Below are 22365 nucleotides of genomic sequence, written 5' to 3'. Positions count from 1 at the left end.
GTCAGATATTCCATGTGTTCTTTAAGGATACTGCCTGCAACATCGCTTACAATAACCAAATTATAAACATGAGTTACTAACAGCAGGGTGGTTAAATTACAGTACAATTATCCGATGGAGTACCATACCGTGCAGCTGTGAAATGATAGACATGTACTGTTAAAGTGAAAAAGGTACATATGTATGTGCCTGTAAGTATAGGAAATTCACTGAAGGGCATTGATTCATTCAACCCATGTGTTAGGCATTTTAAGGTATATGAGAAACTTACTAATAGGAGTTACCTGTGAAGAGTGGTTCAGAAGTAAAAACAGAAACTTCCACTTTTCAGTAAGTTTCTGTACTTTTTTGAAAAACAAGCCCTCCTTTTTATAAATTCAAAAGAAAAGGAAGTTTGGTAAAACAAGCAGAAACATCCAACAGGTCCTTGAGAGGGGCAGAGTTGTAGGAGACAAGCAGTAAGGGGCTTTGGAATACCTGTAGTTCTGCAGCGAGGGTGGCAGTGGGGCACACTACTTTCAGTCTCAGGTCTAAAGGACGGTACAGGTGGGAACCCACTCTAGAACTCGAAACAGCGGGGGCTGCTGAGAAAATAAATACCGTTTAGGCAGCGCAAGTCTTCCTAACCACACGAATTTGAGCTTTGCATCTGTAGATGTGATGTGAAACCGAAGCAGAGGAAGCGGTTGCTCTCGGTCTCCGAGGTGAGGCTTACACACAGGGTCAGCTTCCAGCTGGACCGGGCTCTGAATTAGGAGGACTCTCTCCATTTTACCGAAGAGGCAACTCAGTTCCCAGATGTGATTTCTACCCAGCGCTGCCCTCAAAGGCACCTAAAAGTTACACTCCAGCAGGCGACTCCTATTCTGTGTAATTCGGCAGACATCTGTCACCCCTGGCGTCAGGTCCACAGGTCCCGGACGCGGCGTCGATGCGAAAAGGGGTGGGGTCCCGAGCCCTGGACTCCGCACGACTCTGCCTTCCTCGGACTCGAGGAACCAGGAGCTCGGAATGAGCTCCGCCCTCGGTCACGGCGTGCCTGTCATTTCCTCTCCGCAGCCCGTGCGGGTCTTGAAGATGAGGGAGCCAGAAGGTCCATGGCCGGGATTCTCCGGCACCTTCAGTTTCTTTTTGTTAGGGCTAGACGACTGCTCGGCTCTGCAAGCTCTCAGACTCCGGCACCAACGCCGACGCCTCTCGTGGAGACACGAGGAAGACAGGCCAGCTCCCGTCGGCTTTCAGGCAGGGCGCGTGCGCAGTGCGCGTGAGTGGCGAGGGTGCGGCTGGCCAGGGCTGCGGCTGCGCAGAGGCGGTGCTCGGCGCTGCGCCTGCGCAGTGGCGGGGTGGGGCGGGAAAGAGGGAGGTGGTGGCGGCGGCGGCGGCGGCAGCGGCTGAGGAGGAGGAGGAGGTGGAGGAGGGAGAGCGGAGGGAGGTGTTTCTGTCAGTTCCGGCTGTTTGTTCGGGAAGTGGATCCGCCGCTGCCGGAGCAGCCCGGAGGGAGCTGCGGATCGCGAGGCCAGTACCGACCCCGCCCGCCTGCTCGCACCGCCCCCGCCCGCCATGGCCCGGGACTACGACCACCTCTTCAAGCTGCTCATCATCGGCGACAGCGGTGAGGGCCGCAGCGGCCAGAGGCGGCGCGGGCCCTGCCGGGCGCGGCCCGCGGGGGCCTCGGGACGAGGAGGCAGTCGGGGAGGTGCCGTCTGCGCTGGGCGGGCGGGCGGGGCTGCCCGGCGGCCTGGGCCCCAGGGGCGCGCCGAGGGGCTCCCGACCGCGCGGAGGGGAGGGTGGGGCGCGGGACTGTGGGGCCGAGGGGACGGGCGCGCCGGGTCCACTCACCGCGCCTGCCCCTGCCTCATGTGTGACCTTGGTCAAGTCGCGCGATCTCTGGAATTGGACAGACCCTGGTTCGAGTCCCGGGACCACCAGCTGCTTCACTCTGACCTTGGGCAAGTCGCTTCACCTTTCTGAGCCTCAGTTCCCTCATCTGAGAAGTGAGGACTTGCCTTGCTAGATGATGTTAGCATTGGATGAGCTAAAGTAGGAAAAGTTGGCTGTTGGTATTATCACCATTGTCCTTTGCGAGGCTCAGTTTTCTCCTCCGTAAAATGGAGACATTCCCAGAACCTGCCTCATGGGATTGCTGTGAGGTTTAAATGAGGTAAGGCAGATAAAGCACTTTGCACAGGGCCTAGCACATTCCTGTTGAATTATCATATCTCTGCATGGTTCAGTTTTCTCATCTGTAAAATGGAATAATAGTAGGATCAGTTTTATGGGGTAGATGTGAATATTCAATGAAATATCGCAACACAATGTTGAGAACCTTGCCTGGCACACAGTGGTCACTAAGTGTTTGTTGTTTGCAGAGGGGTACCAGGGGTGGGTCAGCTAAAATTATAGAAGTGCTTTGACCACATACACACCCCTTGAGGGCTCCCGGCTCAGATCATTGCTCTATCTGGAGGGTCTAGAACAGTGCCTGGCACCCGGTAAATGCTTAATGCATTGCTGAGTGAAAGAATATTAAATGTCCTTAGAAAAGATTTACTGATTTCTGGGAAAGGGTGGAAGATTTTAGAGGTGTTTATTTTTATTTATTTATTTATTCTGAGACTGAATCTCACTATGTTGCCCTCAGTGGTGTTACAGCTCACAGCAACCTCAAACTCTTGGGCTTAAGAAATTCTCTTGCCTCGGCCTTCCAAGTAGCTGGGACTACAGGTGCCCACCACAATGCTCGGCTGTTTTTTGTTGCAGTTATCATTGTTGTTTAGTTGACCCGGGCCAGGTTCGAACCCACCACCTTCGGTGTATATGGCTGGCGCTATAACCACTGTGCTATGGGTGCTGAGCCTTTAAAGGTGTTTAGAGTGTGGCAGGCGAGCAGGTTTATGAGGTCAGAGAGGCAGGTCCCAGAAGGTTTATGGTAGCATAGCTGAGGCGCTGGGATTGTATGATGTCCAGGAAGGAGACTTGGGAGCATGCTGAGTTTATAGCCTAGATCTGCCTGGAGTGTGGAGAAGGATGTCATGTGACTGAAGGCAGAGGCCAGGTTGGTGGTAGAACCTAGTGATTGTTAAGCAAACGGGACCATATCAAGTGGGTTGTGAGACACAGAGAGTAGGAATGCTGGGTGGCAATCTCATACCTGGGTCAAGGAGGTGGGTGATTTTTGGTCTTGCCAGTGAAGCTGGATTGGGATGTGGTTGGTGGCTTGGAGCAGGGGAAGGATGGCTGAGATTTTCTCAGTTGCCAGAGGAGGAGAGAGGTAAAGGGGGGAGGAGGGGGGCTGGCGAGGGAGGTGGAAGAGTAAGCAGTTGAGAAAGGAGGCAGAAAGGTAGGACCCAACTGGTTGTGGTTTGAATGAAAGAAAACCAGGCCTAACAGATGGCCTTCGGCATTCCTCGGGGTCTTAAGGCTTGTTCCTTTGTAGGATTTGCTTTTAGCTCTGGCCTTGGCTCTAGGGACTGGCACCAGGGTAAATTCTCTCCTTTTGGAGTTACAGTCAGCCCCGCCATGTTGAGGTCTTTATCCGCCTGCAAGACATCATGGACTGCACGTTGATATCCAAAAATGAAAAGCCTAAACTCAGCAAGAAGATGCAACTTGTTGGCCTTTCTCCTTCATAAAACCCAGGGGATGGTTTTGGCCCACTTACTCACAGTACGTTTTACATGGTATATTGATTTTTTTGCTCTAAAGTCAGATGTGGGAGAAGATTCACTGGGTCAAGATACCTGTGGTCCGACTCCTAACTCAGTCTGAGCAGGTACACCTAGGTTGTGTAGAGGAGGTAGGTGCCGTGCTGTTTGATTTCTCCTGACACTGAGCTGATACTCAAAGCTGAACCCTTATAAGCCTGGGAGATGATAGTCATGAAAATTCAAACCAAGCTTTGGCAGCTGGGCAAGGAGTCTGACATTATATGCCCCTGAACTGGGCTCCTTGTGTGTGTGCCTCCTTAAGATACAGCGAATGACTTCAGACTCTCATCTCATTCTCACCCAGTTCTTCCGTGGTTTGTCAGATAAGGAAACTGATGCTCAGAGAAGGTGACTGACTTGCCCCAAATCACACAGCACATCAGAAGCAAAACTGGGGGTTAATGCACATTCATGCTAATATGCGTAAGAGCAGCTGGTGTCAGGGCTGGCAAACAGCAGGCCCTCTATGAATGTTGATTTCTTTCTTTCTTTCTTTCTTTTTTTTCTCTTTTTCTCTCTTTTTTTTCTTTTCTTCTTCTAATGTTGATTTCTTTATAAATCTAGAGTTCTTCTTCCCACTCTGCCACATTGTACACGCTTTTGGAATGTAGTCCCTCAGCTTTTGTGTTTTTTCTTTATGCCTGAGTTTCTATATAATCTCTTATGCTCTTCTGACACTGGCTCTGATTTGTAATAGCATCTCATCTGTACCCCTTGGGCCAGCCATCCTCATTTAGAGTAGTTAAAACTCTTCATTTGACAAATGAATAAACTGAGGCTCAGTTTCTGAAGTTATACCGTGAGGCAGTAGCTGAGGCAGGATTAAAATTGCGAATATGTCACTAGAGGGTCTCAGGGTCTTCAAGAAGATTGAACTGAAGCAAAGAGGAGTGAGGGGCCTAGGGCCCAGGCAGGAGCAGGGTGTGGGAAGATGTTTGGGGCTGACATGATGGGAACCAGATGCAGGAGCCAGGGGAGTATGGTGATGGTGGAGTGGTGTCTCCTGGCTGCAAAGAGGCATCGAATGCCACTAGGCTAGTGCCCCTTGCGGGGTAAAGGATGATGGGGCTGGATTGCTTAGGGTTGCACTAGATATGACCATGGGACTGTGGCTGTGGCTGTGGTGAGGGTCTATTGGTGCCCTCTTCTTTTTCCCTTAGGCCAGTGGGGGAAATGGTGCAGCGCATTTTTCCAAGGGAGCCTCTTCCAGGGATATTTAGGAGGTGATATTTCTCAGTGTGGATTGTTGTTCTTCAGGTCTGATATGGTGACTGAACCTAATGGCTTTTAACTGCTTTTCTGAGGAGCCTGGGGGTCAGTGGAGGGGATACTGCTGTGTCATTACAGAGAGAGCACCTCCCCCTTGTCTGTTTTAGACATAAAGTATTTGGATAAAAAAAATTTTTTTTTTTTTTGAGGCAGTCTCTCACTTTGTCACCCTCGGTAGAGTGCCATAGTGTCATAGCTCATAGCAACCTCAAACTCTTGGGCTAAAGCGATTCTCTAGCCTCAGCCTCCTGAGTAGCTGGGATTACAGGCACCCACAATGCCAGGCTATTTTTTAGAGATAAGGTCTTGCTTGCTCTGGCTTAGGCTGGTCTTGGCCTGTAATACTAGCACTTTGGGATGCCAAGGCAGGAGGATTGCTTAAGGCCAGGAGTTCGAGACTAGCCTGGGCAACATAGTGAGGACCTCCCCCGCCCCCATCTCTACTAAACATAGAAAAATTAGGCGGGTATGATGGCACATGTCTGTAGTCTCAGCTACTTGGGAGGCTGAGGCAGGAGGATTGCTTGAGCCCAGGAATTTGAGGCTATACCACTGAGCTATGATGACTCCACTGCACTAAAGCCGGGAGACAGAGCAAAACCTTGTCACCAAAAAAAAAAAAAAGCCAACCAACAAAAAAGGAGAATATAATCCTGCTGCCCCCTAGAAATTTGGAAAACACTGCTTTAGCTCCTGTTAATGCCGCAGTGATAGTGTTAGATAGAGCTGTGGATGAGATTGACATTTGTTTAGTTATAAATACATCAAGTAGTGTTTTGCTGGTGCTTACTAAGTGCTGGGCCTGCCGAACGGCACTGAGAAGGCATAGGGTGAATGAGTTGAGAGTTCTGTTCTGGAGGAACTCCCAGCCTAGCAGCCTAGACATGAGCTTACAGCTGAGTAAGCTGGACCCAGAAGGCCCCAGGAGGAAGCAGAGAGCCAGCAGGGCCAATGGGGTGTCAGCACTGGGCAGAGTGCTGTGAGGGATCCAACCCAGGACGTGGGCTGTCACTGGGCTTAGCAGGAAGCCTCACAACGGGGCAATGAGGAAGTGGGTCTGAGCACGAGCTCCAGGGCTGAGTGGCACCTGTCTGTGCAGGAGAGCCTCACCCCAGCCTGCCTCTGGGAAGGTGAGACCTGGGTTCACTTGGGGAAACAAGTTCTTCTGGGCATCCCCAGATAGCTCACTCACAGTGAGAAGGCTCTAGAAGAGATCTTTGAGAGGGCTGCCCAGAGAGATATCTCAGGTTAGGTTTAGAAAAACACAATTGTTAACTCTGTACCAGTGGTTTGCATTTTTGGCTGTTGGAGCTGTGGGCGGTGGTGATGGTGGTATATAGGCAGTGCCCCGAAACTCTAACAAAAGCTGTGGGCTTCTCTCACAGATAGGCACATACATGTGAAATTTGCAGTTAGATTCAGGGGTTTATGAGCCCCTAGGTTGGGATCTCCTCATAGCTTCGATGGCATTTCCATTGAAAATCTAACAAGAGTGAGATGTAGGAGCTCCCATGGGGTTGGTTTTCTCCCCCTTCCTGAACCCATGCTGCAGTGTATATTGGTGGTACTGTAGCACTCTGGAGGGCACGGGCCTGGATTCGGATCTCAGCTCATCTTTCCTGTAGAGATACCATAGGCCTGTGCCTCAGGGTCTCAGAGTCTTGGCTTCCTCTTCTTTAGTGATGTGTTTAGATTTATAATTATAGAAAGATCAAAGTGCTTACCACATAGACAAGTCAATTGTGTTAATTCTTTCCTTCTGTGGTCAGTTGACCCATCTGACCTTAGGGTGACAGGGGTCAGAGATGAGACAGGAGGATGGGACAGGTGCACTTGGCAGGCTGAAGCTGCTGTGTGTTGAAGTTAGGGGAGCCCAGGTAGACGCTTCTTCGTGGACTAAGCAGCCAGGAATGCTGTGTTAAGTGCTATGGTCTGAGCATGAGCAGGCTGTTGGCCTGATGGGTGTAAGGCAGCTGCCTCCACTCAACCAACCCAACTGAGGGGACAGACCCCAGAAAGATGGCTGACATTCAGGACTAGCTATGTGGGCCTCAGTTTCCTCACCTGCAAAATGGCCCTGATATCTCAGAAATTCTTTCCAATTCTAAAATTCCTTGTTTTAAGCTGCTTCCTATCTGAAGTGTACATGGTGTGCAGTTTTTTAGGGACCATGTTCTGCTTAGGGGGCCAGTCTCATTCAGTTGACCTTCCTCCTCCTGTTTTGTCTCTGTTGTCTGGTATCTTCCTTTGGGCTGGCCTTCCACACAGGGCCTGGGAATGAGTCCCTTTCTCATTTCTCCCCCAGGGGATTTGGGAACAGCTTGTCTTTCATGAGGATAAAAGGCAAGGTTGAATATGGAGTGGAAGAAGTGTTCTTGGTTTGTGGCTGGTTGGGGAGATGGAAACAGCATTGACTCATTCTGTCTCTCACTGAGCTTGTTAAGAGTTGTAGCTCAGGCCTCATCTCCCCGAAGAAGGGTTGGGACTGGAGGGAAGGGACCCTGACCCCTCTCATCATGGTGCTTTTTCCCTTGCAGGTGTGGGCAAGAGCAGTTTACTCTTACGCTTTGCAGACAACACTTTCTCAGGTGAGTCTTCCCCTGCAGTGCTACTGAGTGTTGTTTGTTTGCTAAAATCCACCCCCCTTCTCTTAGCACCCGAACTTCTGCCTGTCCCAGGGAACTTTTTTGTTCTGGTTGCCAGAGGAGGGAAGAAGACAGAGGGGGCTTAGGTCCTTATGGAGCTTCTGTTAGAAGCCTCTGTGGTCTGTCTCAATGCACCTTGTTCAAAAAAGCCCTCTTTGCTGGGCTATTCTTTTCCCACCCAGGGTCTTTTTGTGTCACTGTTTTTTTTTTTTTTTTTTTTTGAGACAATCTCACTTTGTCACCCTCAATAGAGTGCTCTGGCGTCATAGCTCATAGCAACCTCAGACTCTTGGGCTCAAACAATTCTCTTGCCTCAGCCTCCTGGGGAGCTGGGACTAAAGGCGCCTACCACAACGCCCGGCTATTTTTTTCTTTTAGACATGGGGTCTCGCTCTGGCTCAGGCTGGTCTTTAACTCATGAACTTAGGTGATCCGCCTACCTCAACCTCCTAGAGTGTTAGAATTACAGGTGTGAGCCATCATGCCTGGCCTGTGCCCACCATTTTTTAAAAAGTTTAGAAATATCATAAGATAGACATGCATGTATAAGTTGTCCCTGTACCTGGCTCCTGTGCTCCCCTGGTAGCCTCTGGTCAATGTGTGTCTTTCTGACTTTTCTGCCTCCATGTGCTGTTTGGCAACTTACCTTCCCATCATTTTATCAAGGAACATCCTTCTGTATCATGGCTGTATACAAACTTTCTTGGTTCTTTTGAGTGGCTGCAAAGTTTTCTTTTCTTTTTTTTAAATAATTTATTTTAATTTATTTTATTTATTTATTTGCAGTTTTTGGCCGGGACTGAATTTGAACCCGCCACCTCCAGCATATGGGGCCTGTGCCCTACCCCTCTGAGCCACAGGTGCCACCCGGCTACAAAGTTTTCTATGCTATGTGTGAATGCACCATGGTTCATCACCTGTGCTTTTTTTTTGCAGTTTTTGGCCGGGGCTGGGTTTGAACCCACTACCTCCGGTACATGGGGCTGGTGCCCCACTCCTCTGAACTGCAAGGTGCTGCCCTCACCTTGCTCTTTATAAGTGTGTGGTTTCTAGTTGCTTGTTTCCAATGATGCTGCATTACTTGGGCTACGTTGTATATTCTTATACATGTATTTCTATAGAAGTGTGATTACTGGGTCACCAGGTGTGGGGTGTGTACATTTACAGTTTTCTTTTTTTTTTTTTTTTTGTAGAGACAGAGTCTCACTGTACTGCCCTCGGGTAGAGTGCCGTGGCGTCACACGGCTCACAGCAACCTCTAACTCTTGGGCTTACGCGATTCTCTTGCCTCAGCCTCCCGAGCAGCTGGGACTACAGGCGCCCGCCACAACGCCCGGCTATTTTTTTTTTTTTGTTGCAGTTTGGCCGGGGCTGGGTTTGAACCCGCCACCCTCGGCATATGGGGCCGGCACCCTACTCACTGAGCCACAGGCGCCGCCTTTCTTTCTTTTTTTTGAGACAGAGTTTCACTTTATCACCCTCAGTAGAGTGCTGTGGCGTCATAGCTCAGAGCAACCTCCAGCTCTTGGGCTTAGGCCAAGCGTCCTCAAACTTTTTAAACAGGGCCAATTCACTGTCTCTCAGACACTTGGAGGGCCGGACTATAGTTAAAAAAAAAAAAACTATGAACAAATTCCTATGCACACTGCACATATCTTATTTTGAAGTAAAAAAACAAAACGGGAACAAATACAATCACACCGCCTCATGTGGCCTGCGGGCTGCAGTTTGAGGACCCCTGGCTTAGGCGATTCTCTTGCCTCAGCCTCCCGAGTAGCTGGGACTATAGGCACCCACCACAAAGCCCAGCTATTTTTTGGTTGCAATTTGGCCAGGGCCAGGTTTGAACCTGCCAACTTTGGTAAATAGGGTCAGTGTCCTACTCACTGAGCCACAGGTGCCGCCCTACATTTACAATTTTCATAAGTACTGCGAACTTGCTTTTCAGAGAATGTGTAGTAATTTAATTTACACTCCCACTGAAGAGGTTAATAGTGCCTTTTGTCAGCTCTGATCAATGCTAGATCTTAGAAACTGTCTTCATTTTTACTAAGCTGATAGGCGAAAACAGCTAACTCATTTAAGTTTACATTTTCCCAGTCATTGGTAACATTAAATATATTTTCATTTGTTAAATATGTCAGGTTCACTGCAGAGGGTTCAGGTTGGGTTAGCCTCTCGGAGGACTGGAATGTGGTTATCTTGTGGGGAAATTCCCTCTGTGGTTGAGGGCGAGCTTTGCTTAGGAAGTGATTACATGGCACATGCCTCTTGGTGGATAAGTGGGCTTTGTCCCCTTACTATTCGTCATAGTGTCTCTGCAACTCTACGGTGGTGTGCTGTAGGAAGAGTTGGCTTTTTTGTGTGACCTTGATCTAGTGCCTAAGCCTCTGCTCAGGTGTACAGTGGGGATTGTAATGGTGTCTCCTACATGGGTTTGTGGTAGGATTACTTGAGGTAGTACGTGTGGCAATGTTTGGGACTAAGTCATCTTGGTAAATACCAGCTATTTGTTGTCGCTCTTCTGTTCAAGAATGATAACTAATGGACAGCCTTTAATTATGCTGAAAAGTGTTCCTTGTGCAATCAGTGATTACCTCTTTGAGGGCTCTTTTGCCATCTCTGTCCTTTCCATTTCTACTCTCAGCATCTCAGTTCATTGTTGGTTCCAGCCAGAAGCCTTACAGCACCTCCCACCCATCCTGAGCTGGACTATTTGATTCTTGTTGTTGATGTGTGTGTTTGGCAGTGTCTTTCTTCAGAAGTATTTGCCTCTTACCTGAGTGGGAGTTTATAGCAAAGTTTTTCCACTTCAGCACTCTTGACATTTTGGGGCCTGTTAATTCTCTATTATTGGCTGTCCTGCATGTTGAAGGGTGTGGAATAGCAGAATCCAGTTGCACTTCTCCTCCCCCAGTTGTGACAACTGAAAATGTCTTCAGACATTGCCAGGTGTCCTCTGGCGAGGCAAAATCATCCCCAGTTGAGAACTCCTGGTCTTCATAATCTGTTTTCACCTCATCTTTGCAGCTTGCTTTCTCATACTGCCTGTGTATTCTTTTTTCTGTTCGCTCATGCATTCAGCCATCAGCTGTTCATTGAGACTCACCTTGCTAGGTGCTAGGCCGCACTCCTTGGTGTATGCAGGACTGGAGGGCCACCAGGTGCTGGCATGTTCCTGAATGTGTTTTAGTTGTGCAGGCTCTGTATGGGATGTCTGAACCTTTGGAATCTTACCTTTTTAAAACTTCTTTTTTTTTTTTGAGATAGTCTTCCTTTGTCCCTTGAGTAGAATGCAGTGGCATCATAGTTCATTGCATTTCCTGGGAGCTTAAGTGATTCTCTTCCCTCAGCCTCCCCGGTAGCTAGAACTATAAGTGCCTGCTAATTTTTCTGTGTTTCGTAGAGACAAGGTCTTATTCTTGCTCAGGCTGATCTCCTAAGCTCAGGCTATCCTCCTGCCTTGGTGTGTCAGGGTGCTAGGCTTATAGGTGTGAGCCACTGTGCCCAGCCCAAAATCTTAAATGTGACTGCCTCCTTGAAGCCCACGTCTATCTCCACCCCACCTTCAAGTTTGACCTTTCTTAGACACTTGCCACACTTCATGTAGTCATTTGTGTGTGTGTCGTGTGTTCCTTGCTGTGTTGTTAGTTCCTAATATTGTGAGAATCTGTATTATTCCTCATGTTCAGGCCTTTGGAAGCTTGGACTGGACTGTGCACCAACAGGAACTTTTATCTATCATCTCTCACTTAGATGATCCAAGAGATCTGTTTCATTTTTTTTTTTCAGAGACAGAGTCTCACTTTGTCACTCGCAGCAACCTCAAGCTCTTGACCTCAAGCTCTTGGGCTTAGGTGATTCTCTTGTCTCAGCCTCCCGAGTAGCTGGGACTACAGGCACCGCCACAGTGCCTGGCTATTTTTTTGTTATTGTTGCAGTTTGGCAGGGGCTGGGTTTGAACCCACCACCTTTGGTATGTGAGTCCGGTGCCCTACTCACTGAGCCACAGGTGCCACCTGCCAAGAGAGCTGTTTAAAATGCAGCTCCTACCTGTGATTAAAACCCTTCATGCTTCCCCATCACACAAGAGAAAATCCAAGTTCTCAAAAATGACACAAAGGCCTGAAATCTGGCCTCAGCCACCCTCTACCTGTCTCCCACTGGGTTTCTGACCCATGCGACTCTACACTCTGTCATTCCTCTGCCTGGAGCAGTGGTTTGCAGGCCACAGGTCATGACCTGTTTGTGTGTAAGGAAATTAATTTTGTGGGTTGTTAAAATCTTTTTAAATTGAAAAGAAAAATCCAGGCCTCGGTGGGGCCTGTGGCTCAGTGGGTAGGGTGCCAGCCCTATATACCGAGGGTGGTGGGTTTGAACCCGGCCCTGGCCAAACTGCAACAAAAAATAGCTGGGTGTTGTGGCAGGCGCCTGCAGTCCCAACTACTCAGGAGGCTGAGGCAAGAGAATCGCCTAAGTCCAGGAGTTGGAGGTTGCTGTAAGCTGTGATGTCACGGCACTCTTTTGAGGGTGATAAAGTGAGACTCTGTCTCTTAAAAAAAAAAAAGAAAGAAAGAAAGAAAAACCCAGGCCAGGCACAGTGGCTCATGCTTGTAATCTCAGTACTCTGGGAGGCTGAGCTCAGGAGTTCCAAACCAGCCTGAACAAGTGTGAGACCCCTGTCTCTACTAAAAATAGAAAAACTAGTCATGCATTGTTGTGGGCACCTGTAATCTATGCTACTCCAGAGGCTAGGGCGAGAGGATCACTTGAGCCCAAGAGGTTACTGTGAGCTAGGATGCCATAGCACTCAAGCCCAGGGTGACTGAGTGACAATCTGTCTCAAAAAAAAGAAAAGAAAAAGGAAATAAAAGAAAAACCCAGAGTGTCTTATAGGTCTGCCACCATTCTCAGATCACACCTGACATGCTGCTACCTGGGCCACTCTAAAGAAGTCTGTCTCTCTACACCTAGTCCCATCCTATTTTATTTTCTCTGTAGCTCTTATACTCTCTGAAAATGTCTTCTTTATCAGTTTGTTTTATTGTGTTCTGTCTGTCACCCTCACCTCAAGTCTTGTCATCTTTGTTCGGGACAAACAAACAAAGATGTTCCTGAAATCTTTTTTTTTTGGAGACGGTCTTACTTTGTCACCCTTGGTAGAGTACCATGGTGTCATAGCTCATAACAACCTCAAAATCCTGGGCTCAAGTAATCCTTCTGCCTCAGCTTCTTGAATAGGTGGGACTACAGGTGCCCACCACAATGCCTGGATATTTTTTTTTTTTTGTATAGACAGAGTCTCACTTTATGGCCCTCGGTAGAGTGCCGTGGCCTCACACAGCTCACAGCAACCTCCAACTCCTGTGCTTAAGTGATTCTCCCACCTCAGCCTCCTGAGTAGCTGGGACCACAGGCGCCTGCCACATCGCCTGGCTATTTTTTGGTTGCAGTTTGGCCGGGGCCGGGTTTGAACCCGTCACCCTCAGTATATGGGGCCGGCGCCTTACTGACTGAGCCACAGGCGCCACCAGCCTGGATATTTTTTTAAGAGATAAGGCCTTGCTCTGGCTCAGGCTGGTCTTGAACCTGTGAGCTCAGGCAATCCACCGGCCTCAGCCTCCCAGAGTGCTAGGATTACAGGTGTGAGCCACTGCACCCAGCCCTGGAATCTATTTTAGAACATGTGTGGCACCTGGAGTGAGCAGGTGGCAGGGTGGAGCCCAAGGTCTGCCCCATGCAGCTTAGGCCTCAGGGTCTGCCAGGCTCCTTGATGGGCCTTGTTCACATGCTACGTGTGTGTGTGTGTGTGTGTAGGCAGCTACATCACAACAATCGGAGTGGACTTCAAGATCCGGACCGTGGAGATCAATGGAGAGAAGGTGAAGCTGCAGATCTGGGACACAGCGGGACAGGAGCGCTTCCGTACCATCACTTCGACGTGAGTCAGTCCAGCCCTGCACCTGTCCAAAACCCCTCCTCACTGACCTGTGGGCACAGTTGAGTGGTCGTGGCAAAAATGTTCATTGATAGGTCCCTGAGGCTGTTAGGAAGTGAGCCCTTTGCTGGCCACAGTGTTCAGCTGTGTCTTTCCTTCTCCTGAAGCTACGAGAGGAAGCAGGGACATGGTATGACTGTTGCCCTGGGCAGCAGGCAGTGGCTGAGCAGCCTGGCCCTGGGTCTGGCAGGAGGGTAACCTGGACCCTTCCTGCTGGGAGTCAGCTCACCCTCAGACCTGTAGTGCTTTACCCATGGGAATAGCAGGAGTATTTGCCTCACCAGGTGGTTGTGAGTTCCTTGCCCTTCAAACACTTAGTCAATGATAGTTACTCTTGGTAGATGTCAGTTGTGACAGCCGGGGTCAGCCTATTGTGGGCTCCTGGATGACCTACCCTGACTCCTTGAGGTGGCTCTCTCAGGAAACCTGAGGGAAAAACACTGGTGTGTTGAGGTCATCAGAAGAGTCTTCCTTTCCTCCCCAGAGCTGTTGAATGAGAAACCCAACCACCTAGCGTGTTGCCCATCTATGTGGCTCTTAGCCACAAACAGGAGGAAAATGCAGCTCTAGCTCAGAGCAGCAGGTATCTTGTGAAGGGCTCTTAGATAATTGGGTTATTAACGGAGCAGGTTTTAGGAAAGAGTAAGGTTTGAAGCCTGACAAATTTGGAATTGTACTGCACATCCTTGGGCAACTTGCCTAAACTTTGTGCTTCAGTTTCCCAGTGGATCTGTCTTTGGGACTGGCTTTAATGTGGGGTGTGCCACGTACCCTGCTTTGGGTGTACATGGATGTCTCCGTGCCCTTTCCTGCAGCTTTGTGGTCAGTGCCATCATCATCCCATTTTACAGAGGAAGACACTCTGAGAAGGGCTGTGTTCCTCATGGAGGCAGGGCCTGAGTTCCATGCTGTGGTCTGTGCAGTCGGGCCTGTGTCTGTCCTACTGGGGGCACCTTCCAGAGCAGTTCCTCTGTGAGTGGGCTTGGGAAGGCCTATGAGGAAGTTCCCTGGCCAGAGATCCCTTTCTCCCCATAGCATGGGAATAGAGCGACCCCAGGCTCGCTGCCGATTCTGGGCCCCTTAGGATCTTCTATCCCTGTGGCAGTAGCTAGGAAAGGAGGGACAGGCCCTGGAGCCTGAGCAGCCCTGAGCTGGAGGGCTAAATATGTGGTGAGCACATGTGTGCTATGGCCTGTGGTTCCTTGAAACTGGGGGTTCCCAATCCTGCCTGGTCACAGGGCTTTGTGACCACTTACTGATAGGCTGCCCAAGTAAGGGCTGTCTGGCCCCATATGTCTCAGTAGCTGCCAGTGAGGACCCGAGGAGGACTGCTGGGATCAGGCTTCTCAGGGTGGGTCCAGCATGAGTGTGTCGGGCAGCTTGGAGTCTGTGGGCCCAAGCAAGGGCCTCTTGTTGGGTCGGCAAGTCTGGACACTGACCTCACACATCCTGACTTGGGGCTGAGCCTGTCACTAAGGACTTCACCTGCTTTATTTCATTTAATCTTGACAAAAAGTCCCATGATCTTTCTCTATTTTATGGATGAGAAAATAGGCCCAGAGAGAATGAAGCAGCCTAGCTTAGCTGCCTAGAAGGGGCCAGAACTGAGGTCTTTACTCAGTGTCTGGTCCTGCTCTCTGGACCCACAGCCCCTCCCAGCCACCATGAAGTCAGGGACAGAGCGGGGCAGGATGAGGGTAAACTGGCTCCTTCATTCGATGGGGAGACTTGGAGGAGTTACTTAGGGCCTTAGGGCAATATGGGTTTTTGCCAGCTTACTTGAGAAGGGGTGAGCTGCATGCTGGTGGCTTATGGACACTGTTGGCTGTCCTACCTGTCTGTCTGGGTAGTTGGGGGGTTAGCCCCATCGTAGAGTAGTCTCTGGCTCTGTCCCTTATGAGGCAGGAGGCATTGTAGGGCCTGCCACAGGTCACCAGAAGACTAGATAGCCTATAATTGTCTCTGGAGAAGAAGGAAGGACTCGAAGAGGATTGAGAAGTTTCCAGCAGTGGGGCAGTCAGGGCGCAATAGCATGACCTTTTCTGATTCAGGGCACTAAAGGAGAAACTAAAACTGCTTCTTGATAGCCTAACAAGAAAGAGCCCTGTCATTCAAATTCTTGCCCTCAGTGGCTGAGGTTTGATGGCCCTGAGAGGTGATGTTGGGGAGATGTGAGGTCTAGTTGGAGATGATTGGGTGACAAGGAGGAGGGGCTCCTGGCACTGGACCTAGGCCTTCCGCTGGCCACTCCACTCTCAGCCTCACATTCTCACTGGTAGGATGGTTTACCCAATGTCTGTTGGACTAGGTTGTTGGAAAGATTAATGAAGTAATAGGTATGAAGCCTCAGGCACTGTGCCTGGCTTACAGTGGGGTTCTGGCGGTTGGGAGTGATTCCTGGTAGTAATGGGCTGGGAGCTCAAAGCCCCTAACCTCATCCCCAGACTAATTTTCTTCTCTTGAGTAAACCCCCTTCCCTGGGGCCCAAAGAAGGTAGAGGTTCCCAGGCAGCAGCAGGGGGCTTTGTGCTGCATTTCTTGGAATCTTTAATAATCTTCAGCACAGGAGAGTCTGCAAAGGGATTCCACCCCTCGCACTTCCGTTGCTGGCAGGGGACAGTTGTCTGGCCCTGTGGTTCTGGTGTGCACTTGTACACCCACTCCGGAAGGCTTTGCCATGCCACCTCTTGTGCTGAGCTGGCGCTTTCAGCAGCAGCTGCAGGAGGGCCCAGCCGAGGCCAGAGCTGGCTATTGGGCTCAGTGCCAAGGTGACTTGACTGTCATAGCTCCCTCCAAGCTCAGGAGTGCTGCCATCCTGGGAGCCAAGCTGTAGGCAGAAGGAGGGCAGTGGGAGAAAGTCCCAGTGGGGAGACCGAGTGGGCAGGGGCAGGCTGGATTTGACCCCAGGGCATAACAGGGGCCCCTCTTGTTCTGCAGCCTTCAGGGCTCCCCCACTGAACTGTGGGTTGCTTTCCATTTACTTCTCTCCGGGACTCCAGATCGTCATTGAAGTTACATTAGTAATAATAATAGAGTACCCAGCATTGACAGTGACTGCTCCCAAGCCCTTGGTGACATACATTGTCTCCTTTATTCCTTACAACCACCCCAAGGGTTAATGAGTAGCATGCCTGTTTTACAGTTGAGGAAACTGAGGCATGGCAGGGTCCACTGAGGCCTTCCCAAGGTCCACAGCCTTTCACAGTTGGATCCAGCGTTGATCTTTGTCCTCGGATTGTTCCTCAGATGTGAATAGCTGGACAGAGCTGACAGGCAGGTGGATGGGAATGGAGCTACATGTGCCAGCCTGGCTGCTCCATCATCATCCAGCTCGCAGTGCATCGTATTGCCTCTGGACATGCTCCGGCTCCAGGATGCTGCTCTCCTGATGAGCCTCAGGCATGTGGAGGTGCTTTAGGGGCAGGAGACAGCCAGAGGTTAGAGGAAGCAGCCTGTCCATTCATTATCTGCGTGCTTGGTATCCTGAGGAGCTCCCAAGGATGGAGAATCCTTGTGGCTTAGGGAGAAGGTGAAGAGGGAGGGCTCTGGCTGGTTCTATAGTGTTGGGGTAGGGTGCTGCGTGGCTGTAAGCTCTGCGAGGGCTCAGGGGAAAAACATGGCCTTGGTCTTTCATCTGTTCTCCTGAACCAGCAGGATGGATGGGACCCGGAGTCTGGAGAGGAACATTTGACATTCGTCTTCTTTCCAGACCTTCTACCTGGCCCTTAAGTCTGCATGTTTGCATGATGGCTTTGTGGGGCTCCCTCTTCCCAGCCATCTCATGAGCTGAATGCCTGTATGGCTTCCATGCGCTCCCTGCCACCAGCACAGAAGAGCCTAGAGCAATAGGAAGGGAGGTGCCCACCTGCCCTGGGGGAGGGGATGCAGATTTTGCCAAGGATTCACAAATGGTGCAACTTCTCAGGAAGGTGTTTCCCTAAAACAGATTTGATGAGAGAAAAGTTTTTTGAAAGTTCAAAGATAGTGATAACATGTCAAATACAAAAAATTACCTGAATTCAAAAATAAAGAACTTCAAAGAAGCTTTAAGCTAGCTACAGACTCTAAACAGCCTGGGATCATCCCTCAGACTTGGTATGCCACCTCGGAGCCAAGCCTTCCTATTCTGGTGGTGTCCTGGGGACAGGTGTGTGAAGCCAGTGCTGCCCACACAGCCTTTTCTGTTGGCCACGTGTGGCCCAAGCGTGTCAGCTGAGGTTGGGGAGACATGAGGTTCTGGGGGCTTATGGGGTGAAGCTTTGGCAGCCCCTTGCCTTTCCCCTGGCTGTTGTTGTGATGTGAGCAGGCAGGTTCTAGAGAAGGGGCTATTCTTGTCGGGGCTGAAGCTCTAACATACCCTGGCTTCACAGGTATTATCGGGGGACCCACGGGGTTATTGTGGTTTATGACGTTACCAGTGCGGAGTCCTTTGTCAATGTCAAGCGGTGGCTTCACGAAATCAACCAGAACTGTGATGATGTGTGCCGAATATTAGGTGAGGCTGGACCCAGAGGGGTGAGGATGGTGGGATGGTGGGTGGCCAGAGGTGCTCTTTAGGGCTGGGCTGACTCTGCTTTGCCTTAAAGTGGGCAATAAGAATGATGACCCTGAGAGGAAAGTGGTGGAGACAGAAGATGCCTACAAATTCGCTGGGCAGATGGGGATCCAGTTGTTCGAGACCAGCGCTAAGGAGAACGTCAATGTGGAAGAGGTGAGGGCCTGAGGCCTGGGGTTGGTGGGGCACAGTGTGCCTCTGGCTGCTGCCTGGCATCTTAAGTGACCAACAGAAAACATCATCATAACTACCATTTACTGAGTGTCTGCTGTGTGCCAGGAGTTGTGCCAGGCCCTTTGAAATTCTAAGCTTATACGGGCGGCGCCTGTGGCTCAGTCAGTAAGGCGCCGGCCCCATATACCAAGGTGGCAGGTTCAAACCCAGCCCCGGCCAAACTGCAACCAAAAAATAGCCGGGCGTTGTGGTGGGCGCCTGTAGTCCCAGTTACTCGGGAGGCTGAGGCAAGAGAATCGCTTAAGCCCAGGAGTTGGAGGTTGCTGTGAGCTGTGTGAGGCCACGGTGCTCTACCGAGGGCAATAAAGTGAGACTCTGTCTCTACAAAAAAAAAATAATAAATAAATTAATTAATTAAAAAAAAAAGAAATTCTAAGCTTATATTGCAGCAATCCTCTGAGGTAGATATAATTATTCAAATAAGGAAACAGGTTCCAAGTGTTGAAGTAACTTAAGGAGTATCACCCAGCTATTAAGAGGCTGAGAGAAACCTTGATCCATCCCTTACCAAAGCCTCCTGTCGTCTGCTTCCTCGGTCCTTACAGTTACCTTTTCCTACTCTGGCTTTCCCTGGGGCCTTGGCCTGCCTATAGAGACCAAGTCCTGTGGCCTCCAGAGTTCAGGTGGGCACCTCTCAGAGGCTCTCAGGGACATGGGCCCCTGCAGACTGGCTGAGCCTCCAGCCTGCGGCTCTTCCCTTTCACTCCTGCCAGGCCCTCGGGAAAGCAGTGGCTCCATTTGCTGACCTTGGGGGAGGCCTGCCCCAGCGTGTGTGGAGTCTAGAGGCCCAAGGGAAGATGGGACCCCTACTGCTTCTGGGGATATGTGTTGCACAGAGGCAGGGAGTGCAGGCTTCTCATCAAGTCAGCTTGAGGGTAGGGCTGGTATGACCTTGGATGGGGACTTAACCTCTATGGGGCTTCCTCTGTTCATCTGTAGACTGGGAGGGAGGGAGAGCCCTTCCTTGCCTTCCATGTGGTGAGGGCCGAGTAAGGAAAGTCACATCCAGTGCTTGGCGCACAGAGCATGCTCTGTAGATGTTGGCTATATTTTAAGCTTACTGTGCTCCCACCAGCACAGTGACTGCTACTTACCTTTCTGGGGCTGAGTGGAGGAGAGGACTGTGGTGGTAGATGGAGTCTCAGTGGATTCTGGCATTGGAAGAAATCAGGAGTCTGGGAAAGGCTCCAGGCAGGACCTGTGGGCCTATGTGCAGTGAGGTAGCATGGAGCTGGCTTCAGGGGCACCTTTATCTGTCTTGTGAGACGATTCCAGCTGAACTAAAAAGGGTTCCTTCTCTGTGTGAAAAAAAGACTGGAAACTCCCTGAGAGATTGACTCATGAAATCACAGCTCATGGGTCTTAATGTTGTTCCCTTTTTTTAAGAGACAGGGGTCTAACTGTGTTGCCCATGCTGGCTTGAACTCCTGGGCTGAAGTCATTCTTCGCCTCTCCTTCCAGTAGTGATGCTGTTCCTTTCTGATCTTTAAATAAAATAATTTGCCGCCACCTTCTAGAATGGGTTTTGAGGATATACATACAAAAAAATTTGCGTGGAAATAGCTGGGCCAGGAGGGATGGCTGTGGAGGCAGCAGGGGCCTCCTCCCTGGGTCTGAGGCCTACCCTACCTCTTTCATCTCCACAGATGTTCAACTGCATCACAGAGCTGGTCCTTCGAGCAAAGAAAGACAACTTGGCGAAACAGCAGCAGCAACAACAGAATGATGTGGTGAAACTCACGAGGAACAGTAAACGAAAGAAACGCTGCTGCTAATGTCCCAGGCCACTGCAGAGACTGCACTGCGGTCCCTCTTCCAGCCCGAGGCCCATGGGGGGCTCCTCGGGGGACAGTCTCAATTTCGTGCCGTTATTTAAAGAATTCTCTCCACGTTTTTGTATCAGGAGGCACCATCGGCACTTCCTTCTCCCCCACCCCTCAATGCCAAGAAGGTGTGGACCAGCCTGCCTTTCCTTACTGGTGCCCCCTCCTCCCCAGCCAAGGCACCTGGACCTGGCGAGGATGCTGCCAGCTGAGCGGACTGATTAACCATAAGAGTTTGTACATAGTGTATATTGCTCTAACCAGCCGCACACCTCGTCTTGCTCTGGCTTTTGCCTCCTTAATGCCAACCTGCTGCAGTGGACCCTCCCTGCTCCTCTCCTGTCCCATCTTAATCGCCAGCAGCTTCCTGAGGAGAGAGCATCGTATTCTAGCTGCATCTCTGGCCAACCTGGGCTGGTGAAGTGGGCTCTGTTGCTCATTCTCTTCTATAGGCTGTTGACTTCTATCCCCAGCACACAGGGTCTTGGCCTTTGCAGGGCCTCTGCAGGCTGTCTTCCTTTCCCATTCTCGGGAGCTGGGGAACCCAGCCTCAAGATAGGCCCCCAGCCCTGTGGTTGCACAGAAGTGTCAGCCCTGCCCTCTGGCTGGGGTTGCAACAGATTTCCTGTCCTGCCTTCTAGATGCCTCTGAGCTGCAAACCCAGGGTAGCCGTGGCTTCTAATTTATACCAACATGTTTCAGTTCCAACAGAAAGGTAGGGGTCTGTTTGTGCAGGGATGGGACTTACAGGGGGGTATGAGAGCATTATTTTAACAGATAAAGAAAATGAAGCCAAATTAAATGAATTAAGTTCCTCACAGTTATTTTCTTTCCCTGGGGTTTGATTGGCACAGCAGTAAAAGTTGTGGCCACCCCACTTTGGGTCCAGTGTTTTTAGAAAATGAAAGGCTTCCTGTTATGGTGGAGCTGGGCTCTTGGCTGTTTCTTGGTGGGAATGAAGAAAGGGCTTCCCACTGGAGTTTCAAGGGTCTATGATGCAACAGTAGGCATCTTTGGACCTGGGATGTGGGTACCAGGGGCTGCTGGGCTGTGGGGACGACTACCTGCACTGGGATGGCAAGCAGCCTTGGACCACTGACAGAAGCATTGTAGTGCAAAGATGACAGGAGGATTTCTTAGCAGAGTGGAGAGGAATGGCTGGAGGCCTGGGGGAAGGCAGTTTTGACCTATTTCAGCCCCCTGGAGGAGAAACCAGGGTCTTCTGCACTTGATTACTGCTCCCCAAGCCTGGACACTTAATTCCCCTTTCCCCTGAAAGGATCAAGTAACCTGGGAAGAATTTATTTCAATACCATAATGTTTTATCAGATTTCCTTTCCTAGGCGATTTCTAGGCAAAGCCCTGATTGGACAATCACATCATACATCACACTGCAGATTTTCCGTGTTAACACTGTGGGTGGATTTTTAATCAGTAAAAACTGGGAGTTTCTTCTGACCTGGCTCTCCACTTGACCAAACTGCCAAAGCTGGTGGATCTGCGTTGGCAGGTCTTCACTTTGGAGCCACAGGATGGACCTGGGAGCTTGGTGGGCTTGGGAAGTGGGGGGCTGTGGCATGGGAGGGGGTGGGACAGGGCTGGGGAAGCCAGGAGCAGAAGCAGGGGCTTCGTCCTTAGGACTGTCCTGGTTTGATGGTGGGCCTTGTGGGGAGGTTTAGTGCTGGGGGCTCCTATGCTGGTGAGTGGGGGGCACAATTGCCTCTGAGCATTCAGGTGAAGCCTGTGAGGGCATGCTTGCAAATTCAAGCAATAAGTGGGGTGTCCTGGAACATCCAGCCCAGGCTAGAAGCCCTCAAGGTTTCTGCCAGCTGGGCATGCAGCCCCAGGTGCTGGGGTGACTTTGGCAATGATGGTGTGCCTGTCCCACCGAGTGTTACACGCATGAATGGGGGGTTGTGGGGTGGGGGTGGGGGACTCGGGGCTGAACCGATGTCCTAGTGAACCTGATGTGAAATTCCTGTCAAAACTTTTCAATGGTTTGCTAGGGTTATTTCTGTATTGAAAGTTTCTAATTATGCTTTTTAAAAAAAAAATACTAAAAATAAAGGTTCAAGCTGCCAAATTTTCTTGAGGGGGTCTGTTTGCTCTCCCTCCAGTTGTGCTGTGTGTGAGCC

The 22365-nt window shown here is 50.4% G+C and overlaps 1 protein-coding gene and 1 pseudogene across 2 annotated transcripts; both read left to right on the top strand.

The window, feature by feature from the left end:
- The first annotated feature begins 1358 nt into the window (after positions 1-1358).
- On the top strand, positions 1359-22313 carry RAB35 (RAB35, member RAS oncogene family). The gene is made up of 6 exons (XM_053588285.1): positions 1359-1612; positions 7514-7564; positions 13439-13562; positions 17989-18113; positions 18205-18329; positions 20054-22313. Exons 1-6 carry the CDS (start codon positions 1561-1563, stop codon positions 20180-20182), a joined length of 606 nt encoding a protein of 201 aa, XP_053444260.1. The 5' UTR covers positions 1359-1560; the 3' UTR covers positions 20183-22313.
- LOC128584401 (uncharacterized) lies at positions 20192-22313 on the top strand (annotated as a pseudogene). The gene has a single exon (XR_008379679.1). The product of XR_008379679.1 is annotated as an uncharacterized LOC128584401 (transcript).
- Positions 22314-22365: the final 52 nt, after the last annotated feature.

Source organism: Nycticebus coucang, chromosome 4 (assembly GCF_027406575.1).
Source record: "Nycticebus coucang isolate mNycCou1 chromosome 4, mNycCou1.pri, whole genome shotgun sequence".
Taxonomy (NCBI): Eukaryota; Metazoa; Chordata; class Mammalia; order Primates; family Lorisidae; genus Nycticebus; species Nycticebus coucang.
Note: the sequence above shows the minus strand (reverse complement) of the source record. Positions and strands in the feature narration are given on the sequence as shown.

Bases quoted from the DNA above. Each gene is read 5' to 3' on its own strand.
- RAB35 (XM_053588285.1), top strand. From the start codon at position 1,561: ATGGCCCGGGACTACGACCACCTCTTCAAGCTGCTCATCATCGGCGAC. The intron at 7,565-13,438 runs GTGAGTCTTCCC...GTGTGTGTGTAG, and splicing joins TGCAGACAACACTTTCTCAG to GCAGCTACATCACAACAATC. The intron at 13,563-17,988 runs GTGAGTCAGTCC...CTGGCTTCACAG, and splicing joins TTCCGTACCATCACTTCGAC to GTATTATCGGGGGACCCACG.